This window comes from Oncorhynchus clarkii, chromosome 8, assembly GCF_045791955.1.
Source record: "Oncorhynchus clarkii lewisi isolate Uvic-CL-2024 chromosome 8, UVic_Ocla_1.0, whole genome shotgun sequence".
In the NCBI taxonomy this organism is placed as follows: Eukaryota; Metazoa; Chordata; class Actinopteri; order Salmoniformes; family Salmonidae; genus Oncorhynchus; species Oncorhynchus clarkii.
The window spans coordinates 29,827,905-29,852,550 of NC_092154.1; the positions used below are offsets into that span (position 1 = coordinate 29,827,905).

Here is a 24,646-nt window from a genome sequence, read left to right on the forward strand (position 1 = left end):
TTTCTTAGAACTAATAAAGGCAGTTTTGCGTCAGAGGTGGACCTGTGTTTGTCCTGTATCAAATGATTGTAAGGTTGTGTTTGCACAAAAACAGGGTTTACAATGAACGCAAGTCATTATTAAATCCACTGAAACACTTACGCTGATGGCAATGACAGTTACGTAGAACCAACCAAGATAAATTGTCCAAAAGGTCAGTTACAAAGAAGACTATTAGGCCTAATATTCATGGCAAATATGAGAAATACATCAACCTTTATTCATTTTACCAAATAAAATGTAGTATTTGTTCTACTAATGTTATAGAAATGACCAGTAAGACACTTTCCATGTGTTGAATTGCCAAACTGTTTATTGCCCTTTAAAACAGATACACAAGGTTGCCCGTTGAAAAACCAAGTATCCCATGCCTATAGCCTATGGGACACCTCACAGTTTACATGTTCACCTAAATATGTTATTTTCAGAGCCAGCCCATTATAATCTCAATTTAACTCAATGTTTATTATGCGGTTCTTGCTATTCTAGTCTAAAGGAAACAGAAAATGCTCAAATAATTAGCCTCAGAGCAAACCCATTGAAACAACACGATGAGCTAAATTTAGCCATCACCTGGCCTTTTTGTTTGGTGTGGATTGTTATTGTAGAAGGGGTTCACAATTAGATGAATGATGAACAGGCTCTGCCACAGCACAGGGGAAAATCACAATGCCTATTGACAGTCCCATCCCCCTCTCAATGATAGATAGATAGATAGATTTCTAAAGCAGCTTGTGTCATTCTGTGTGTATTGGACGTCACCAACACGCACAGATTGCACTGACGTATCGCGTCCACCTCCAATATCAGATTTCCATTGTTGGTCTTTTTGTCTTCTCAGTCACAGCCATAGAGATAGATAGAGAACTCATATTTGTATCTGTGCCATTATAGTGTCTGTGACAGCATGGGCATATCCATTTTGAAGTAGTCAATTTTCTTCTTCACGATTAGCTGATTCCTCCTGATGACCTGGTTGGACATGACTCCAACAGGGTCACCAGGAGGGATCAGCCAGTTGTCTACATGAAAATGGTAGAAGACCTCAATGGCGCTGCCCATGCTTATAAGACCTTTTGGCCACTAGAGGCCTCTATCATTCTCTATGGTCACAGAACACAGGGGTTGGTAGAGTCCCAGGGTCAGTGGGCCCTCCTGTGTTCAATACTTGACAATGCAGGCATGGCAGCAACAAAGAAAACACCCACAATCATTACAACTGCAACCATAATATTACCTATATTCACCCCACGTATAAGTTTATTAGTGTTATAGAGAGGCTAAAGCAGTGATGGCCCAGGACAGAATACCAGCCAGGACCACAAGGTGAGACAGAAGAAGGGTTTCCCGCGTTGGAATAGCCGACCTGGGGACAACGGGTATGGTGGACTGGCCTCTTTTGGCAGGTCGGGTGTAGATGTAAGGGTGATCCTAAACATCCAAAACAGCTTTAGTCACGAAAGAAATTGAGGTCACTGATAAACAGCTTCTATCTCCAGGCCATCAGACTGTTAAACATTCATTACTAGCCGGCCTCCTCCCAGTAGACACTGTCACTAGCCGGCTACCACCCGGTACTCAACTCTACACCTTAGAGACTGCTGCCCTATGTACATATAGTCATTGAACACTTGTCACTTTAAAAATCTTTACATATTATTTTACCCACTTTATACAGTGCATTCAAAGAGTATTCAAACCCCTTGACTTTATCCAAATTGTGTTGCATTACAGCCGTATTCTAAAATGTATTAAATATTCACAACCGTTCAAAAATTTGGGGTCACTTAGACACTTCCTTGTTTTTGAAAGAGTTGCAAAGAAAAATACATATTTCATACTGGCAAATAAAAATAAAAGATTAAGTTGGGCAAAAGAACACAGACACTGGAAGAGGAACTCTGCCTAGAAGGCCAGCATCTCGGAGTCGCCTCTTCACTGTTGACATTGAGACTGGTGTCAATGGTACTTTTGAATGAAGCTGCCAGTTGAGGATTTGTGTAGTGTCTTGTTTCTCAAACTAGACACTCTAATATACTTGTCCTCTTACTCAGTTGTGCACCGGGACCTCCCACTCCTCTTTCTATTCTGGTTAGAGCCAGTTTGCGCTGTTCTGTGAAGGGAGTAGTACACAGCGTTGTATGAGATCTTCAGTTTCTTCACATGGAATAGCATTCATTTCTCAGAACAAGAATAGACAGACGAGTTTCAGAAGAAGTCTTTTGTTTCTGGCCATTTTGAGCCTGTAATCGAACGCACAAATGCTGATGCTCCAGATACTCAACTAGTCTAAAGAAGGACAGTTTTACAGCTTCTTTAATAGCACAACAGTTTGCAGCTGTGCTAACATAATTGCAAAAGGGTTTTCTAATGATCAATTAGCCCTTTAAAATTATAAACTTGGATTAGATAAAACAATGTGCCATTGGAACACAGGAGTGATGGTTGCTGATAATGGGCCTCTGTACGCCTATGTAGGTATTCCATTAAAATTCAGCCGTTTCCAAAATTAAACATTCAGCTACAATAGTCATTTACAACATTAACTTCTCTTGGGTAGGGGGCAGCGTTGGGATTTTGGATGAAAAGTGTGCCCAAATTAAACTGCCTGCTACTCAGCCATAGAAGATAGAATATCAATATAATTAGTAGATTTGGATAGAAAACACTCCGAAGTTTCTAAAACTGTTTGAATGATGTCTGTGAGTATAACAGAACTCATATGGCAGGCAAAAACCTGAGAAAAAATCCAACCAGGAAGTGGGAAATCTGAGGTTTGTAGTTTTTCAACTCTTGCCCTATCGAATACACAGTGTGTACGGGGTCATATTGCACTTCCTAAGGCTTCCACTAGATGTCAACAGTCTTTAGAACCTTGTTTGATGCTTCTACTGTGAAGTGGGGGCGAATGAGAGGTGAATGAGTCAGAGGTCTGCCAGAGAGCCACAAGCCTCGCGCGTTCACGTGAAATTTAGCTTGAGTACCATTGCATTTCTGCAGACAAAGGAATTCTCCGGTTGGAACATTATTGAAGATTTATGATAAAAACATCCTAAAGATGAATTCTATACATCGTTTGACATGTTTCTACGGACTGTAACGGAACTTTTTGACTTTTCGTCTGCTCCTAGTGATCGCAAATCGTGAGTTTGGATTGTGTACTGAACGCGCAAAACAAAAATTAGGTATTTCGACATAAATGATGGACATTATCGAACAAAACAATCATTTATTGTGGAACTGGGATTCCTGGGAATGCATTCTGATGATGATCATCAAAGGTAAGTGAATATTTATAATGCTATTTCTGACTTCTGTTGACTCCAACATGGCGGATATCTGTTTGGCTTGATTTGTCGTCTGAGCGCCGTACTCAGATTATTGCATGGTTTGCTTTTTCCGTAAAGTTTTTTTTAAATCTGACACAGCGGTTGCATTAAGAAGAAGTGGATCTAAAATTCCATGTATAACAGTTGTATCTTTCAGCAATGTTTATTATTCTGTAAATTTTGGAACTACTGAACATAACGTGCCAATGTAAACTCCGATTTTTGTATATAAATATGAACTTTATCGAACAAAACATACATGTATTGTGTAACATGAAGTCCAATGAGTGTCATCTGATGAAGATCATCAAAGGTTAGTGATTCATTTTATCTATATTTCTGCTTTTTGTGACTCCTCTCTTTGTCTGGAAAAATGGCTGTGTTTTTATGTGACTTGGCTCTGACCTAACATAATCGTTTGGTTTGCTTTCGTCGTAAAGCCTTTTTGAAATCTGACACTGTGGCTGGATTTATAAGTGTATATTTAAAATGGTGTAAAATACATGTATGTTTGAGGAATTTTAATTATGGGATATCTGTTGTTTTGAATTTGGCACCCTGCAGTTTCACTGGCTGTTGACGAGGTGGGACGCTATCCTAGAGAGGTTTTAACAATGTCTACACTGTATTTCTGATCAATTTGATGTTATTTTAATGGACAAAAAATTGTATAAAAAAAAACAAGGACATTTCTAAGTGACCCCAAACTTTTGAACAGTAGTATACATATGTGATGAGTAAAGTAGTATGTAAACATTATTAAAGTGGCCGGTGATTCCATGTCTATGTATATAGGGCAGCAGCCTCTAAGGTGCAGGGTTAAGTAACTGGGTGGTAGCCAGCTAGTGATTTGTGGTAACGTCTTTAAAGGGATGGTTCACCCAAATTCCAAAAACATATTGGTTTCCTTGCCCTGTAAGCAGTCTATGGACATTAACCATGTCTAGACTGTATTTCTGCTAAATGTTATGTTATTTTAATGGACAAAAAATGCGCTTTTCTTTCAGAAACAAGGAAAATTCTAAGTGTCCCCAATTATTTCACGGTAGTGTATATTTACACACAATACCCCATAATGACAAAGCAAATGTTTTGCAAATGTATACAAAATAAAAACCGTATTTATATAAGTGTTCAGATCCTTTGCTATGAGACTCGAAATTGAGCTCAGGTGCATCCTGTTTCCATTGATCATCCTTGAGATGTTTCTCCAACTTGATTGGAGTCCACCTGTGGTAAATTCAGTTGATTGAACATGATTTGGAAAGGCACACAACTGTCTATATAAGGTCCCACAGTTGACAGTGCGTGTCAGAACAAAAGCCAAGCCACAAGGTCAAAGGAATTGTCCATAGATCTCAGAGACAGGATTGTGTCAAGGCACAGATCTGGGGAAGGGTACCAACAAATGTGTGCAGCATTGAAGGTCCCCAAGAACACAGTAGCCTCCATCATTCTTAAATGGAAGAAGTTTGTTACCATCAAGACTCTTCCTAGAGCTGGCCGCCCGGCCAAACTGAGCAATCGGGGGAGAAGGGCCTTGGTCAGGGAGGTGACCAAGAATCTAATGGTCACTCTGACAGAGCTAGTCAGGATCGAGAGAAAGATGAACGGAGCTTAGTACAGAGAGATCGTTGAAGAAAACCTGCTCCAGAGTGGTCAGGACCTCAGACTGGGGGGGAAAGCTCACCTTCCAACAGGACAACGACCCTAAGCAAGTCTCTGAATGTCCTTGAGTGGCCCAGCCAGAGCCTGGACATCGAACATCTCTGGAGAGACCTGAAAATAGTTGTGCTGCGATACTCCCCATCCAACCTGACAGTTTGAGAGGATCTGCAGAGAAGAAATGGGGAAAAACTCCCAAATACAGGTGCCAAGTTCTAAACCCTTTTTTATGCTTTGTAATTATGGCGTATTGGGTGTATATTGATGATGTAAATGTTCTCTTTAATCCATTTTAGAATAAGTCTGTAACGTAACAACGTGGAAAAAGTCAAGGGGTCTGAATACTTTCTGAATGCACTGTATGTATATACTGTATTCTTGTCATGGCTCATCCTATGCAACTACTACTGTACACACATTTCTATTCACATACTGTCCATACTGTCTATGCACACCATTCACATACACATACAGTGGCAAGAAAATGTATGTGAACTCTTTGGAAATACAAGGATTTCTGCATAAATTGGTCATAAAATTTTATCTGATCTTCATCTAGGTCACAACAACAGACAAACACAGTCTGCTTAAACTAATAATGCACAAACAATTATACGTTTTCTTGTCTTTATTGAACACACCGTGTAAGCATTCACAGTGCAGGGTGGGAAAAGTATGTGAACCCTTGGATTTAATAACTGGTTGACCCTCCTTTGGCAGCAATAACCTCAACCAAACGTTTTCTGTAGTTGCGGATCAGACCTGCACAACGGTCAGGAGGAATTTTAGACCATTCCTCTTCACAAAACTGTTTCATTTCAGCTACATTCCTGGGATGTCTGGTGTGAACTGCTCTCGAGGTCATGCCACAGCATCTCAATCAGGTTGAGGTCAGGACTCCATAAGGTGGATTTTCTTCTGTTGAAGCCATTCTGTTGTTGATTTACTTCTATGTTTTGGGTCGTTGTCCTGTTGCATCACCCAACTTCTGTTGAGCTTCAACCTGCAAAGTGTCTTGATAAACTTGGGAATTCCTTTTTCCGTCGATGATAGCAAGCTGTCCAGGCCCTGAGGCAGCAAAGCAGCCCCAAACCATGATGCTCCCTCCACCATACTTTACAGTTGGGATGAGGTTTTGATGTTGGTGTGCTGTGCCTTTTTTTCTCCACACAGAGTGTTGAGTGTTCCTTCCAAACAACTCAACTGTAGTTTCAAACTTCAGATGTGCAGCAATGGTTTTTTTTGGACAGCAGTGGCTTCTTTCGTGGTGGCCTCCCATGAACACCATTCTTGATTAGTATTTTACGTTTTGTAGACTCGTCAACAGAGATGTTAGCATTTCTGTAAGTCTTTAGCTGACACTAGGATTCTTCATAACCTCATTGAGCATTCTGCGCTGTGCTCTTACAGTCATCTTTGCAGGGCGGCCACTCCTAGGGAGAGTAGTAATAGTGCTGAACTTTCTCCATTTATAGACAATTTGTCTTACCGTGGACTGATGAACATCAAGGCTTTTAGAGATATTTTGTAACCCATTCCAGCATATTGCAAGTCAACAATTCTTCATCTTAGGACTTCTGAGGTCTCTTTTGTTCGAGGCATGGTTCACATCAGGCAATACTTCTTGTGAATAGCAAACTCAAATGTTGTGAGTGTTTTTTATAGGGCAAGGCAGCTCTAACCAACATCTCCAATCTCGTCTCATTGATTGGACTCCAGGTTAGCTGACGTCTAGGGGTTCACATACTTTTTCCAATCTACACTGTGAATGTTCAAATTATGTATTCAATATAGACAAGAAAAATACAATAATTTGCGTGTTATTAGTTTAAGCACACCATGTTTGTCTATTGTCGTGACTTAGATGAAGATCAGATCAAATTTGATAACCAATTTATGCAGAAATCCAGGTAATTCCAAAGGGTTCACATACTTTTTCTTGCCACTGTATTCTCTGGTCTGGAAGCTAAATCCCTACAATTCTATCTATTTTGCCATGGGATTTTGTACTGTATTTAAATGCTGTATTCTCAACATGTTCCTTCTATTATTTCTACTACTGTACATTGCATTTCAGTTCCCTGCTTATACACACTGCATTTGTGTATATACTGTATTCATGTATATACTGGATACCTCACTCTAATATATCTACTATTGTACATATTATATCTGTGTAAATTAATCTGGTGTGTATACATATAGATTGCATTTGGCTTACTGTTACAGTGCTACAGTATTTTGGTTAATTGGATTCATTCTGAAATTTCACAATCATTTTTTGTGTGTTTTATTTTTGCATTATTATTTGTGTAGTTTGACATTTCACTGCATTTTTAAGAGCTAGTAACATCCTCTAAACTGGGTACGTGACCAATAAACTTTGATTTGAGTTGTATCCTATTCCTACTTCCATTCTCTTATCGTAACATAATATAGTCTGTAATATATATATATATATATACACACACACAGTTGAGGTCGGAAGTTTACATACACTTAGGTTGGAGTCATTAAAACTCGTTTTTCAACCACTCCACAAATTTCTTGTTAACAAACTATAGTTTTGGCAAGTCGGTTAGGACATCTACTTTGTGCATGACACAAGTCATTTTTTCAACAATTGTTTACAGACAGATTATTTCACTTATAATTCACTGTATCACAATTCCAGTGGGTCAGAAGTTTACATACACTAAGTTGACTGTGCCTTTAAACAGCTTGGAAAATTCCAGAAAATTATATCATGGCTTTAGAAGCTTCTGATAGGCTCATTGACATAATTTGAGTCAATTGGAGGTGTACCTGTGGATGTATTTCAAGGCCTACCTTCAAACTCAGTGCCTCTTTACTTGACATCATGGGAAAATCAAAAGAAAACAGCCAAGAAAAAAATTGTAGACCTCCACAAGTCTGGTTCATCCTTGGGAGCAATTTCCAAGCACCTGAAGGTACCACATTCATCTGTACAAACAATAGTACGCAAGTATAAACATCATGGGTCCACCCGCACAGGATGGAGATGCATTCTGACTCGTAGAGATGAACGTACCTTGATGCGAAAGTGCAAATCGATCTCAGAACAACAGAAAAGGACCTTGTGAAGATGCTGGAGGAAACAGGTACAAAAGTATCTATATCCACAGTAAAACGAGTCCAATATCGACATAACCTGAAAGGCCGCTCAGCAAGGAAGAAGCCACAGCTCCAAAACCACCATAAAAAAAGCCAGACTACGGTTTGCAACTGCACATGGGAACAAAGATCGTACTTTTTGGAGAAATGTCCTCTGGTCTGATGAAACAAAAATAGAACTGTTTGGCCATAATGACCATCGTTATGTTTGGAGGTTAAAGGGGGAGGCATGCAAGCCGAAGAACACCATCCCAACCGTGAAGCACGGGGGTGGCAGCAGGGGTGCTCTGCTGCAGGAGGGACTGGTGCACTTCACAAAATAGATGGCATCACGAGGATGGAAAATTATGTGGATATATTGAAGCAACATCTCAGGACATCAGTCAGGAAGTTAAAGCTTGGTCGCAAATGGGTCTTCCAAATGGACTCAATCCTATAGAAAATGTGTGGGCAGAACTGAAAAAGCGTGTGGAAGCAAGGAGGCCTACAAACCTGACTCAGTTACATCAGCTCTGTCAGAAGGAATGGGACAAAATTCACCCAACTTATTGTGGGAAGCTTGTGGAAGGCTACCCGAAACGTTTGACCCAAGTTAAACAATTTAAAGGCAATGCTACCAAATACTAATTGAGTGTATGTAAACTTCTGACCCACTGGGAATGTGATGATAGGAATAAAAGCTGAAATAAATCATTCTCTCTACTATTATTCTGACATTTCACATTCTTAAAATAAAGTGGTGATCCTAACTGCCTAAAACGGGGAATTTGTAATAGGATTAAATGTCAGGAATTGTGAAAAACTGAGTTTAAATGTACTTGGCTAAGGTGTATGTAAACTTCCGACTTCAACTGTATGTATATATATGTATATATAATAGTATCAAATACAAACAAAGGACACTCAGTCACAGCTCAGGTCTTACCATCGGTGGGCAGATGAGCTCGATGGGGTCAGAAAAGCTTGACACCATAAACTTCCCTCCCTCTGGCTGGAACTGGGGAAATTAGATAAGAAACATCTGATGGTGACATCGCTAATGTTTCAACTATTGTACCTTTCTGTTATTTCTTGTCATGCTCCCTTCCAAATACTCCATGAACAATTACACATATGCAGTGTATGGAGTTACAATCAGCATGTATTTAAAAGGGTGTTGGGATAATTCTGACCTTTCAATAGAAAGGCTCATAAATCAACACAATTCAATTCAGAATCAGCCACTGTCCCTCTTCTTTGTTGATGTGTCATGGTTTTGGATTGTAGTATGTTTGACAACGGGATCGTGGCATCTTTCATTTTTAGACCTTTCCAGGAATGAAACATCTGCAGTAGGACTAATTACCAGCCTTCACTCAGCCAAAGTGACATAATTAATACCAGTCATTAGTAGCAGACTGAATGGAGAAATTACATGAGCAATGCTCATGACCTTTGACCCTGCTAGCTAGATATTAGCATATTGTTAGCATCCTGTTAGCATTATGTAGCGCTCACCATGTTGTTCCACAGCCCCTTAGCTAGCTCCTCATGGCCCTTTATGGTGAAGTGAAAGCAGTCATGGGTGAAAAAGGTCATGTCGATCTTGCCATTCTGTTCGGAGAGACACAAACATCACAACAGTGACAGGTCATGGGAATAATTTAAACTATTCTCACATAAATGTCTCTGTGAATGTGTTACCATGCATGATTTTCTCACATAGTCTTTTATATACAGTATCAGTCAAAAGTTTGGACACAGCTACTCATTCCAGGGTTTTCTTTATTTTTACTATTTTCTACATTGTAGAATAATAGTGAAGACATCAAAACTATGAAATAACACATATGGAAGTAACCAAAAAAGTGTTAAACAAATCAAAATATATTTTTCTTCAAAGTAGCCACCCTTTGCCTTGATGCATTTCAGTTAACAAGTGTGCCTTGTTAAAAGTTAATTTGTGGATTTTTTTCCCTTCTTAATGCATTTGAGCAAATTAGTTGTGTTGTAACAAGGTAGGGGTGGTATACAGAAGATAGCTCTATTTGATAAAAGACCAAGTCCATATTATGGCGAGAACAGCTCAAATAAGCTAAGAGAAATTACAGTCTGTAATTTATTTAAGACATGAAGTTCAGTCAATGCAAAAAACTTCAAGAACTTGAACATTTCTTAAAGTGTAGTAGCAAAATCCATTAAGCTCTATGATGAAACTGGCTCTCATGAGGACCGCCACAGGAAAGGAAGACCCAGTGTTACCTCTGCTGCAGATTATAAATTCATTACAGTTAACTGCACCTCAGATTGCAGCCCAAATAAATGCTTCAGAGAGTTCAAGTAACAGACACATCTCAACATCAACTGTTCAGAGTAGACTGCGTGAATCAGGCCTTCATGGTCAAATTGCTGCAAATAAACCACTACTAAAGGACACCAATAAGAAGAAGAGACTTGCTTGGGCCAAGAAACACAAGCAATGGACATTAGACTGGTGGAAATCTGTCCTTTGGTCTGATTAGTCCAAATGTGACATTTTTGGTTCCAACTGCCATGTCTTTGTGAGACGCAGAGTAGGTGAACGGATGATCTCCTTATGTGTGGTTCCCACCGTGAAGCATGGAGGAGGAGGTGTGATGATGTGGTCGTGTTTTGCTGGTGACACTGTCTGTGATTCATTTAGAATTCAAGGCACACTTAACCAGCATGGCTGCCACAACATTCTGCAGAGTTACACCATCCCATCTGGTTTGCGCTTAGTGGGACTATAATTTGTTTTCAACAGGAAAATTACCTATCACACCTCCAGTCAGTGTAAGGGCTATTTGACCAAGAAGGAGAGCGATGGAGTGCTGCATCAGATTACCTGGCCTTCACAATCACCCGACCTCAACCCAATTGAGAGGTTTGGGAAAAGCATCCTATGAAAAACAGTCAAAAGTGGTCAGCATATTTGGGAGCTCCTTCAAGACAGTTGGAAAAGCATTCCAGGTGAAGCTGGTTGAGAGAATGCCAAGAGTGTGCAAAGCTGTCATCAAGGCAAAGGGTTGCTACTTTGAAGAATCTAAAATAGAACATATATTTTGAAATGTTTAACACTTTTTTGGTTACAAAATGATTCCATATGTGTTATTTCATAGTTTTGATGTCTTCACTATTATTCTACAATGTGGAAAATAGTAAAAATAAAGAACAACCCTGGAACAGTAGGTGTGTCCAAACTATTAACTGGTACTGTATGTATAAACTATGTGAGATAATCACGCATAGCTCATAAATATAATATATATATATATATTGAAACAGGCTTGAAACAGCAAAATAATTCCAGATAAAAGCCAAGAGACTTTACCGGGAGGCGAGGAGGGTCTGCTTGTTTCATGAAGGGCTGGAGAACAACGGCAAAGTCCTCCCTGAAGAAGCTATCGCTGTGGAGGAGCTGCTCCAGACGTTTCTGGAGAGTTAATGAGGTGTGTGTTAGCGTAGGGCTAGAACAGAAATATGCACACTGCTGTGAGGTCAGACGTTGAAAATACGTTTTTTTCCCAGACATTCAAAATAAGTATTTTTACGGAAGTTGACATTGATAAAAAAACTACATGTCAATGAAGAAATCATTATTTCACATTCCAAAATGTTCATTAAAATTTAAATAGGAATATGGAGCCAACTGAAGATTGCAGTACGGAATATTTATTATTGCTCCCATCTGTCACATGTATTTATGTTAGCTTTTTCCAAAGCTTAAGAACGAACTGGCAGTGGTCAAGTTTAAAGTTTCCAGACCAACAGAAAGAAACACACAGAAGAACACTTCAACTACATTAACAATCTCAGTAACGGTTTCAGAAACTTTTTTCTTGTTATGACTGTGATATGTGGTTGTTTATCTACCTTAGTAGAATGTCACTCTGGATAAGAGTGTCTGCTAAATGACAAATGTAAATGCAAAAATGAACACTGGGTATTATTTTAATGAGCTCCGCTTTCCAAACAAGACCACATTTGGTCAGTCCGGACCTTATCTGAACCAATCATAGACGTCTACGTTTCACAAGTTTGGACAGTATAGCACAGTACAGTAGAGCACAGTAGAGTACAGTAGAATGCAGTGTAGTACAGTACAGTAGGGTATAGTCAGGTACAATACATTATACTGTACTATACTCTACTGTACTGAACTATACTACTTTTCTTTACTGCCCTGTACTCTGCTGTCCTGTACTCTGCTGTGGTCTACTGTTTTGTACTCCTATACTATTCTGCCCAAACTTGTTTATGTTTGGTCAAAATCAAGTCCAGTCCAGATCAAATCTGAACCAATTATGGACTTCAATGTTTGGGCCAAATCAAGGCCAGTCCGGACCAAATCTTAAACAACTATAGATGTCTTTTTGGGCCAAACCAAGTCGGGTCTATCCCAGACATCTGTAGATGGTGGAATGAAATTGGATCAGATTTGGTCCGGTCCAAACCGGACCAGAAATGAACGGCTGGGGACGTTGAAAACACGTCTGTGAATGGGGTGGAAATCAAGGCCAGGGGAGACTAAGCACATTTACACTACTTTTCAATGTCCATGGACGTCGGTCAGTGCCCTCGGGCTACGTTTCATATACTCAAAGAATCTGTTAAAGATCTTTTAAAGTCTGCCTGGAGTGCCAGATGGGAGGGTTTTGCAGGTTTGGGTCTTTTCTATTAGTTTATTAAACCGGACAGGTTCAAACAGGCACAGATAAAGTAAATTAATAGATTTTTTCCGTTTTTGAAACCCAGGTCTGCCGACACTGATAGGTTTCTGTGCTGTAGATGGTGGCATTAACCTCTAGGCCACCCACCTGAAACTCTAGGTTGATCTCCACTAGCTCCTTCAGTTCAGGGGAACCAGCCCCGGGCTTGATCAGGCAGGAACAGAATGATCTGGAACAAATGATGGATCAAGAATCAAGGTCATGTTCACTAGGCCCGAAATGTGGTACCTTCTAAACTTCTACCAATAAGAAACGCTGTGAAACATTTTGCTACGGTGTGTTCTAATGAGAATGACCCTAGGATCCAACTCGGTTACATAACAATTCAGGGCATCCTACGGATCTTTAAAATATTGACGTGGGGTCCCACATAAGCGACATCATCATACACAATAGAGCGAGTTGATCACACCAATATTTAAAATCTGCCACGATTGCCATTATTGGCTCGCCTTAATTTGTTCCCTCCTTAAAGGAACATAAACATTGGGAAGAGACAATAATACCATCAGAAGTTGCCCTGCCGTAACTTGACAATGCCATATTGCAGAGTCTACCTTTGATGCTTATTGGGAGCCCCTAGAGCCCTCAAACTCAACTCTGGACCTCGAAGCCAGTCCCACTCTATTGTTTTTGTTGTTGCCCTCTAATCAGGGACTGATTTAGACCTGGGACACCAGGTGGGTGCAGTTAATTATCAGGTAGAACAGAAAACTAGTAGTCTCCAGACCTCGTAAGGAAAGAGTTGAAAATATTTTCAAGATGATGTAGATGCAAGGGAAGAGTGACTGTGTTCATTATGGTTTACATTTCAAGGAGATTTGGACAATTGGCTCAAGGAGGGGTGAGGCGAGAGGCTTGAGGGTGCTCTAAATGTACACCGTAGTAGGCTGAGGGTGTCCTAAAATGTACACCGTAGTGCATAGTGGTTGCATTCTAAGGTCAAAGGTCAAAGCCAGGTCACTCACCGTTGGAGCAGGCAGCCTGGGGTGGGCCTCTGGACCTGCCTCAAGGTTTCCATGGGCAGGATTTGAACTACATTCACAATCATACGGGGAACCTAGACCGCAACCATAGAATTAGAATCATTCTATTTCTATGACCGCAACAAAGAGAAATGCAAATGTCTAATCCTGAATGCTGAAGGCTGGTTAAAACCACATTCCAGCCGGTTCCAGAACAAAAAGACTGAACGACTGGGTCACGTCTCTGGCAACCAAACCAATAGAACGAACGACCAGCCGGCTTGGGATAATTTCTTGTGGAATGATAAAATAGTATGAATAAATTAATCCAAATAACGTTTTTAATTAAAATATGTCAATCATTGTTTGAATAACCCGTTGTATGCACGAGAAGCTGGTTTGAAGGATACATTTGCCAAAGTCTTATATCTCCTCCAAAAACCAGCTTCGAGTCTTGTTCCATTGCTGCTCCATTGCTGCAACTCCCGTATGGAGAGGCGAAGGTCGAGAGCCGTGCGTCCTCCGCACCAATGTGTCAGAGGAAACACTGTACACCTGGTGATCGTGTCAGCGTGCATTGTGCCCGGCCCGCCACAGGAGTCGCTAGAGCGTGATGGGACAAGGACATCTCTGCCGGTCAAACCTTGCCCTAACCTGGACGGCACTGGACAAATTGTGCGCCGCCCCATGCGTCTCCCAGTCGCAGACACCTGTGACCGAGCCTGGACTCGAACCAGGATCTCTAGTGGCCCAGCTAGCACTGCGATGCACTGCAATCCACCGCGCCACTCGGGAGGCACTTTTATACAATGTTTTACCAACATATTCAAATAATGATTAACATATTTTCACTAAAAATGTTATATTCTTATCCCTTTCTTGCTAGCTAGCCAACTACGCCAGAATAACAGCAAAGTAGCTGCAGGTTAGTTCCACTCCGTAGGTTAGTAGGTTAGTTCCACTCCGCTAGCGCATCTTGGAACACACCACGTCATTCATTATTTTCCAGAGAACGCATAGCCCCTCGTTGATTATCCCTTACCTATACTCTACCATTCTGAGTGTTAAGTGTTGTAAATTATAATTTATAATGTAATAAAACAGTAGTCTATGTATTTTCCCTATTTATTCAGGGAAGACCCATTAAGAAGTATACTTTAAATGGGCAATCTGCAGTTGCTACGTCCAATTAATGATATGTACCCACTTATTCTTGAAGAAAATAACTTATAAATACCTCTTGAGCTTAGTTCAACTGTCGTACCCCATCAGAACCCAAAATATGAGCTTGTTTTTTTCCCCATGTTTAAAAACAAGGTAAATAAACACTATATATATACAAACACTATAGCCTCAAAACATCGTTAAAACTATCATTTTTATGTCATAGACGGTCAGAACTGGCATCCATAGCTCTGTCTATGAATATGAGAGTGATGGCATTTCTCCACCGCCATCCCTCATCTTTTTACCAAAACAGGGGCGGGGAGTGCGCTTTCTTTGTTGTTTCAACTGCCGATTGGCGCTTTAAGGGATTGTAAAAATACAAAAAAATTCATAGATAATATTTGTGAGCTCTCCCGATGTTACCTCGTTCATTAGCATTTCCAAGGAGTTCGTCATGTAGTGAATGTAATTGTCCACTGAGAAAAGAACCTGGGAAGGAGAGTGTTGAAACAAGCGCCAAAGTAAACACCTTTGCTCTTTCTTTATGATATTGCACATGAAGTTGCATAGCCTGCATATTACAATGACACAGACCTTATCCTTGCAGTAATCACAGATGTCGTTCATGCCTATGAGAATGGTCAGCAGCTTCCAGTCCTCATCAAAGTTCAGGCCCTGGGTAAAGAATGGGATGAACGAGGGGATACATTAGTCAGTCAGTACTTCATTTACCACTGTAATAAAATTGCTTTTCAAATCAATAAAGCATTCTTAGACATTGGTTGGAAAAGAGAGTTGCTGATCTCAAATGTAATCATAATCAAATCCCGGGGTGGGTGCCAGTCTGTTTGTCTAGCTGTTTTATTTTGGCAAGATAATGATTCCCCAAAGGTTTGGTTTGGTATTGAAATGTATTTATTACCAATTTCACGTGTGTTTATGGTATTTCCAAATGTATTATTACCATAATCTTCATAACCAAATAGAGCACTGATGAGATGGAGTGGTACACACTTCTAAACACCTGATGTCGTTTTTGAGTTCTGCTCTTCTTTAGTTGGCTAAAGCAGAAACACACCGTAATCTTTGCTACCATTTTTTTTTCAGTGATAAGGTCTAAATAGCACAAGTTGTTATCAGACGCGTTTGAATATAACAGGGTTTTATCCTATACAGTATGTTGGAGACGTAGGGGGGTTCTTACCTCATAGTTTCTCAGTGTGTCGATGAGATGTCTGGTCTGCCCTGGTAGATTACTAAGGGACAGTTACGCAACATTACAATACACATCATAACACTGAGGCAAAAAGCACCAGCTACAGTCTGCAATTGGTACATTCATTTTGGGATTTTAAATTGATGATAGCCATTGATTATTGCGGGAATGTAACTTATAAACACTGATGAGCTTAGTTCAACTGTCTTACCCCACCCAAACACCAAAATAGAAGCTTGTTTTAATGTTGTTGTAAGCAAACACTGTATAGTTTCAAAACTAGGTAAACTATCATTTTGAACTCATGGTTGGTCAGTCTTGGCATCCATAGCTCCAACTCGAGTTATGAGTATATAGTATATATGAGTTTAAGAGTGGTTACATATCTCCAGCCCCATCCCTCAGCTGTTAACCAAAACAAAGGGCAGAGTGGTCAGTTTGTTGTTGTTGTTTTTCATCCCAGACTGTGGCTTTAAGCATGTTAAATGTGAAATATGTCTCCAATAGTATTAATGACGTGAATGAACATTTGCACATTTTATTGAATACCAGAAATACTGAATTTACAAGTGGCTGAATCAGACAAAATGTGTTTGTTTGTAGAATGAGTTGTTTTTAAAAAAATAATAAAATAGCAGCATTTTGATATTTCGTGAGTTGTGCATAACATAAAATCATAAAATCATTTAGATTGTGATATTAGTGAAGGTCAAAACTGTGACACAATGTCCTGTCTTAGCATGGAATAGGCAGATAATATTATCAGGAGGAATACTGGGAAATATGACTCTTTCAGAACATTATCAGAGAAGGGTTGGTCAAGGCTAGTATCACCATAGAGTTGGATAGAGAGCAACCCTGGACACTGCCTTAATTCCAATCAGGTCAGCAGGAGGAGTCAGCCAATTAATTATACTCCTGAGCAAGCATTCCATAACTGCAGCTGTAAATGGCTGTAAATCACAATCCAGCACAACAGGTGGTGATGTGCACCTTTTCAGTTTATTTACAAACTGCCAATACACTCTTGGAAGTAGAAAAATAAGCAATTGACTACTTTAAAATTGAGATATACATCACTGTCTCTGTCCATGTCGTCACAGAAGACACCATTGCAAGGATAGGAGGTGTGGCATCTTTCCATATCTAGAATTGCCACATTCATATTTTTCTTATTTTCAAAAGTCTAAATGAAAAACTTTAAAACGAACAACCCAAATATCAGATTGTTTTGAGCTGTTACAGAATGAAATGAACAATAAGTCCACAGACAGAAATGAGTTATGAAACAAAATAAATGAGTGTAGCACACATAATATCGCTGAAATCGTCAGATTGTGTATGTAACTCTGGCCTCATCAAGAAACGAGGTGTTACAACAAAGTGATTTCAAGGTATGGCTACACAACTCAAATGTGCAGTGTCATTTAACTAAATTCTGCAGCCACTTAAAAGCTAGTTTAGATATGCTATGAGACATCAGACCACTGTGTTATACAAGCATTGTGCCAGTACCATGGCACAAACTTGCTTTTTAGTGCACGCAACTCTATGCATCACTTTCATTGGTTAAATCTCTGGCAGACAGACAGTATATTTGCATATTTCACCATAGTGGTTTCTTACAAGGTGTTGTGTCCGGTCACGGCCAGGTTGAATCCTGTTTCGCTGAGGGGGGCTGAGGTTCCATGGACAGTCTTGGCCGGTGCAGCACCAAGCACATTGGGATTGAAAAGCCTTACGATATCTAGAGCACATGCCAAGGAGGGTTCACACAGGGAAAGAAAATCAAATATATATATATATTGTGTGTAGATTGAGGATATGTGTATATATAAGTGAGTGCTGGCCTTTTTTATTTGATTGATTTTTGGTTCCAAGTACCCTTTCTATTGGGTTACACAAGAGGATTTAGAGCTGAGCACATTCTCTTCCTTTGTCTCCATCTCTGGGGTGAAGTTTCCCCTCCATACAGATCTAGGATAAGCTTTCCCTCACCAATTCTAACCTTAACCATTAGTGTGGGAAATGCAAAACTGACCCCAGATCAGCATCTAGGGGCAACTTCCCCCTACACCTTACGCTCACACAGGTAGAACTTGAAGGATGATAGGACACTGTGCATTCTATCGTCAAGGTAGATGTTGCCTCTAACCATAGATCAAGGTTCTGCTATTACTTCAAACCTAACCATAACCAGGCAAAAACAATGCAAGATAAAGCCTGAGTGCCAGTATTGCTGTTCTATTACACCCACTCCTTGTTATCTATGGCTTTACAATTATAGAAATTAAGTTGGCAAGAGCACAAACAGATCTGGGACCAGGCTGCCCAAGCTCCGTCTGGTTAGAATTAATTTGTGCCAATGAATGACTAATGTTCCTACAAAGCTCAAGGTGGTATTTGAGTCAAAAGGCACTTACTTGCCAGTGTAATGACATCTTGGTATGATCCATGGCCCCCGATGCTGCAAGGTACAATACATTTTCCACTATAGGGTCATTAAGTTGTCATTCAAAACAATTGCATTGCTTCCAAATTATGACAATAATTGACTGATTATTATTAGACAGAGAACTACCATTCAGAATACCCAAATAACGGATAAGAAAGCATACATTACTATGTAAAGTTGTCTTATTCTCATCATTCTTGTCATATTCTCATCTAAAGACAATTAATTGGGTACCTCCATGACACGTGACGGAACTCGATAGGAATCCCAAGGACGTTGGTGGCATTGGCACCTATGGCGGTCTGAATAGAGAGGGCAAGACAGTCCATGTAGCAATTCATCAAACAATCAACCACAAGGTGAGTCATATGATTATACCTGTTAATAACACTTTCCTTTCAAGTGAGACAGTAACCACAAAACTGTCAATAGCAAACTACAGTGTGTTAATCGAAACAGTAACTTCCAGTATGATACAGCCATGACTGCAATGAATGGTTATTCAACTATGACATTGACATACAGTGCCTTCGGAAAGTACTCAGAACCCTTATTCTAAAATGGATTAAGAAAAATCTGAAATCTACACACAATACGCCATAATGACAAAAAAAAATTGGAATTGCTTTAAAAATAAAAAAACAGAAATACCTTATTTGTGTAAGTATTCAGACCCTTTGCTATGAGACTCAAAATGTATCTCAGGTGCATCCTGTTTCCGTTGATCATCCTTGAGATGTTTGTACAACTTCATTGGAGTCCACGTCTGGTAAATTCAATTGATTGGACATGATTTGGAAAAGGACACACTGTCTAAATAAGGTTCCACAGTTGACAGTGCATGTCAGAGAAAAAACCAAACCATGAGGTCGAGGGAATTGCCTGTAGAGTGCATAAACAGGATTGTGTCGAGGCACAGATCTGGGGAAGGGTACCAAAAAATGTCTCCAGCATTGAAGGTCCCCAAGAACCCAGTGGCCTCCATCATTCTTAAATGGAAGAAGTTTGGAACCACCAAGACTCTTTCAAGAGCTGGCCAGCCGGCCAAACTGAGCAATCGGGGACAAGGGTCAAGAACCCGATGGTCACTCTGACAGAGCTCTAGAGTTCCTCTGTGGAGAAGGGAGAACCTTCCAGAAGGACAACCATCTCTGCAGCACTCCACCAATCAGGCCTTTATGGTAGAGTGGCCAGACAGAAGCCACTCCTCAGTAAAAGGGACATGACAGCCTGCTTGGAGTTTGCCAAAAGGCACCTAAAGACTCTCAGACCATGAGAAAAAATATTCTCTTGTCTGATGAAACCAAGAGTGAACTCTTTGGCCTGAATGTCAAGCTGGAGGAAACCTGGCACCATCCCTACGGTGAAGCATGATGGTGGCAGTATCATGCTGTGGGGATGCTTTTCAGTGGCAGGGACTGGGAGACTAGTCAGGATGGGGAAATGATTAAAGGAACAAAGTACAGAGAGATCCTTGATGAAACCCTGCTCCAGAGCTCAGGATCTCAGACTGAGGAGAAGGTTCACCTTCCAACCACACAGCAATCCTAAGCACACAGCCAAGACAGCGCAGGAGTGGCTTTGGGACAAGTCTTTGAATGTCCTTGAGTGGCCCAGCCAGAGCCCGGACTTAAACCCGATCTAACATCTCTTGAGATACCTGAAAATAGCTGTGCAGCAACATTCCCCATCCAACTTGACAGAGTTTGAGAGGATCTGCAGAGAAGAATGGAAGAAACTCCTCAAAAACGGGTGTGCCAAGCTGGTAGCATCATACCCAAGAAGACTCAAGGCTGTAATCGCTGCCAAAGGTGCTTTAACAAAGTACTGAGTAAAGGGTCTGAATACTTATGTAAATGTGATATTGTATTTTTTCATAAATTAGCAACAATTTCTAAAAACCTGTTTTTGCGTTGTCATTATTTTAGGTTATTGTGTGTAGATTGAGGAGGGGAAAATGATTAAATCCATTTTAGAATAAGGCTGTAACGTAACAAAATGTGGAAAAAAATGTTGGAAAAGTCAAGGAGTCAAGGATTATTTCCCGAAGGCACTGTACGTGCCAAAGATTAGCAAATTCAGCTATTATGATTAACGCAATCTGCCCGAACGATTAGAACATTCTGAGTTCAATGTTAACTTGTTTTTTCTCTCACTGGCCTGAACAGAATTTCTAATGGCCCTGACCTGCGGTGGTTTAATGGTTTAAATGCATTGAGGTCTTGAGCCCACAACAGCTTTAAATGAATTGGTTAGTTGTGTTGGTCCAGTCCAGACAGTTCAGTTAAACTCATTACAGTAACTATTTTCCATATATTTCCATGCAGCATTGAGTGAAACTGCTCCATTATGCTAGATGGCATGGTTTCGCATTTACTAGTTTTAGTTTCGAAAAGGTGACACACCAGTTGCTTTAAAGGGGAAATACAGGATTTGAAAAACAACAAAGCAGCCACCCCATCACTTGTTTTTGGTAAACAGCTGAGGGATAGGGATGGAGAAATGTAACAACTCTTAAATTCATAGACTGAGCTGTGGACACGAGGACTGACCATCCATGACATCAACGTTATAGTACAGTCAAAAAACGTGATTTTCCTGTATTTCATATACATTTCCACACTGTGAGGTTGGAATAATACTGTGAAATTGTGAAAATGATGATGATGCCCTTCTAGTGTAAGATAATAATGGTTTTGTTGAGATGGAGTTTTTCCAAACATCTGCCAATAACAGCTAATTTTCAGTTTTCCCTTCCCCACTCAGACCTTCCCAGACAGTCCTAGCAAAATTCTTGCTTGACAAATTGGTCTTTGCTAAAATGTTCTTATATATATTTTAATTTGTTATTTTTTTTATTACATTCAAAACCATCACAGTAAGGTATTTAATTGGTTCCCAGAAATTATTAGATATTGAGATACAATTGTCTGCATTGGACATTTAACCATGGTTTGAAGCTATACAACATTTGTTTATAATTTAATTGTTTAGAAACAATGGAGCAAAATCAATGGCTATTTATCATTCATTGCAGTCCACAAATGGATGTACCAATCACGTACCCCTTTAAGTAACACCCACAGCCCCAAAAACTCTGGTCAAGAGTCAAGTGTAAAGTGTTTGTGTTTTAGACAAACTCAAAGTTGAACTCACCGTCAGAGAATCCCCCAGGGCAGCAATGACTTTAATGTCCGCTGCCTTTACCAACTCAACTAAAGAGCAAGAAGAGAGACAAAGTCAAGAGAGAGGACACATTGGTGGATATTGAGAGAGAGAGAGAGAGATTTATAATGACCAGCCATAATGCACACATTGCTGACCCAGGTGGCCTCCTACACTGTCCACATATCATGTTAGGTTGTAGAGGGCTAATATAAGAGGTGTGTCACTGTGCTTGCCTCCTTTCTTGTCCCTCGCTGGGATTGGACCGGAGACCATGCTTGACAAGAGGTCACGTCTTTGTTTATTACACTAGAAAAGCTAGCGATACAATAGCGTGATTCGATTTCAAGCTAGCGATTCGATTTACAGCTGGGGAGGGAGGTTATGAATCCAACACCATTACACTAACAACATTGATTCAATTGTTCAACTCCCACAAGGAGAACATACAACAGGGTTACCCAACTGGCGGCCCGCGGATGATTTTATTTGGCCCCCCAAGTTTACTGTGCAAAAATAATAATAATAATACAAAATATATATATTAAAATATTGCTTCACGCAAAAGACTAAAAATCCAGCAAATAACCTCCAAGTGATTCAAATTTTGGAATCTGTTCCAAAGTATTCCCAAGTATACATGCATAGCAGAGAGATATACAATGCATTCGGAAAGTATTCAGACCCCTTGAATTTTTCCACATTTTGTTACGTTGCAGCCTTATTCTAAAATGTATTAAATTGTTTTTGTCATCTCATCAATCTACACACAACACCCCATAATGACAAAACAAAAACTGTTTTTTATACATTTTGTAAAAGTATTAAAAATACAAAAGATGAAATATCACATTTACCTAAGTATTCAGATCCTTTACTCAGTACTTTGTTGAAGCATATTTGGCAGCGATTACATCCTTGAGTCTTCATGGCACACCTGTATTTGGTCTGAATACTTTCCGAATGCACTATACGTGATCATATACAAATGCAAGCAAGGTTTGAAATTATGACATTTTAGTCAAATATAATATCTGTTGGGCGTCTTTGCAATCAATTTAGTCTACAAATTATTTGTAATTATGTTCCGGGCCCCTGAACATCCACTCAAGAAAATCTAGTTGATGATCTCTAACATACAGTATTTACTCAGAGAGAAGGCAGTTGAAGATGTCTCTAAGGACTGGTCTAGGATCTGCCCCTAAAACCCTAGCCTTGCAATGCTGCTTGATTCCACAATAATAAAACTGGCCTGGGATCAGTTCACATATTGACTTTCTAAATCAACTCTAATGGATGGTCCCATCTTACCTGATGAGGGGACAGTGGGCGAGCGACTCATGTCAGGACATTGAAAAGGAGAATGTGTGAAGTTCACCGGTCTGGTATTCTCTGGAAACTCCTGAAAAAAGAATGAGAGTGAAGGAGAGAAAATAATAGATACACAGATAGAAATTAGACCGCAGTAAATATGTCTGTACATATTTCTGATTATAATGGGGGAAACGATGGTCCCCTGGTACCAATACGAGTTGCAAGGGAACAAGAATCCACATCAGACCAGAGAGATGTTCCAACCTCTAAGATACAACTGTGTGTGTGTGTGTGTGTGTGTGTGTGTGTGTGTGTGTGTGTGTGTGTGTGTGTGTGTGTGTGTGTGTGTGTGTGTGTGTGTGTGTGTGTGTGTGTGTGTGTGTGTGTGTGTGTGAAATGCTATCAATGCCGAACAAACATCTACAAACATTCAGATAACCTGACATGACACTGAATATTAACTTGAATAACAAACAACCAAGGTCATGTAGTCATAGCATAATCAGTCAGTCATGTCATTAAAGAGATAGTTCACCCAAATTACAAAATTGGTTTTCCTAACCTGTAAGCAGTCTATGTACAAGTTATGACAGCAATCCATGCTTTGGTGTAGTTTCCCTGGCAGTGGCTGGCACTGTTACCAAATGCTAATGTTTTAGCATGTGGCAAAAATCCCATTCAAGTCCCATTCAAAATCCCATTCAAGTTTTCACACATCATGTTCAAATCATGCTAATATCATTCCAATGACTTAAATGGGATTTGTGGCACAAATGCTAAAATGTAAGCATGTGGAAAAAGTGCCAAGGAAACAAACCAAAGAATGGATTGCTGTCATACCTTGTCCATAGACCGCTTACAGGGAAAGGAAACCAATATGTCATTTTGCAATTTGGGTGAACTATCCCTTTAACTGTAGCATGATGTACAACTACACATACCAATGTGTAAGTGATGTACACAAAGACCAATGAAGTATCTTCAGGTAATTCAAGTCAGGTAACAAATGCTTAATTAACATACTATAGATCAATATCTAGCATAGGTCTCCTTGATGTGAGATGACATAACACACTTATAAGCACTAAATAACCATTCAATCAAAATGCCATTGATGAAAGAGAATTTAAACTTGTTACATTCATTGCTATGAATGTGTTATGAAGGCCTTTACATTACCAAAGGTTACCGAAGGCGCATACTGAAAATAAAAGCTCTGGGGAGAAGTTTCCCCTAGGTACAAATCAAGGATCAGCTTCCCCGCCCCCAATCCTAACCTTAACCATTAGTTATGTAAATGTACAACTGCTCCAACATCAGCGTCTAGGGGCAACTTCCCCCTAGACCAATCCTACACCAAGATGATAAAAGGGTCAAATGGGACAGTACCTTGTGGAGAGCCTCCTGGCTGTAGTGTCGTATGCCTTCCTCATACTGCCACCACCACTTGTTGCCTTAGAAGGAGA

The 24,646-nt window shown here is 40.0% G+C and overlaps 1 protein-coding gene across 2 annotated transcripts; it reads right to left on the reverse strand.

Moving 5' to 3' along the window:
• Positions 1-360: 360 nt before the first annotated feature.
• Positions 361-24,646, reverse strand: LOC139415629 (phospholipase B1, membrane-associated). 2 transcript variants are annotated; one of them, XM_071163743.1, is made up of 15 exons: positions 24,570-24,646; positions 23,178-23,268; positions 21,858-21,916; positions 18,936-19,003; positions 18,670-18,713; positions 17,873-17,993; positions 16,235-16,286; positions 15,625-15,705; positions 15,454-15,519; positions 13,867-13,958; positions 12,986-13,067; positions 11,500-11,601; positions 9,666-9,761; positions 9,094-9,165; positions 361-1,470 (listed from the first exon to the last, which is right to left on the reverse strand). In XM_071163743.1, exons 2-15 carry the CDS (start codon positions 23,206-23,208, stop codon positions 1,309-1,311), a joined length of 1,128 nt encoding a protein of 375 aa, XP_071019844.1. In that variant the 5' UTR covers positions 23,209-23,268; positions 24,570-24,646; the 3' UTR covers positions 361-1,308. The 2 variants fall into 2 exon arrangements, with proteins under 2 accessions (XP_071019844.1, XP_071019845.1); XM_071163744.1 differs by lacking the exon at positions 361-1,470 and adding an exon at positions 2,089-2,152.

Excerpts from the sequence above, each read along its gene's own strand:
- LOC139415629 (XM_071163743.1), bottom strand. The coding sequence starts at position 23,208 with ATGAGTCGCTCGCCCACTGTCCCCTCATCAG. Across the intron at positions 21,917-23,177 it reads GCCCACTGTCCCCTCATCAG|TTGAGTTGGTAAAGGCAGCG; the intron begins GTAAGATGGGAC and ends CTTGCTCTTTAG. Across the intron at positions 17,994-18,669 it reads AGATGTCATTACACTGGCAA|ATATCGTAAGGCTTTTCAAT; the intron begins GTAAGTGCCTTT and ends CATGTGCTCTAG.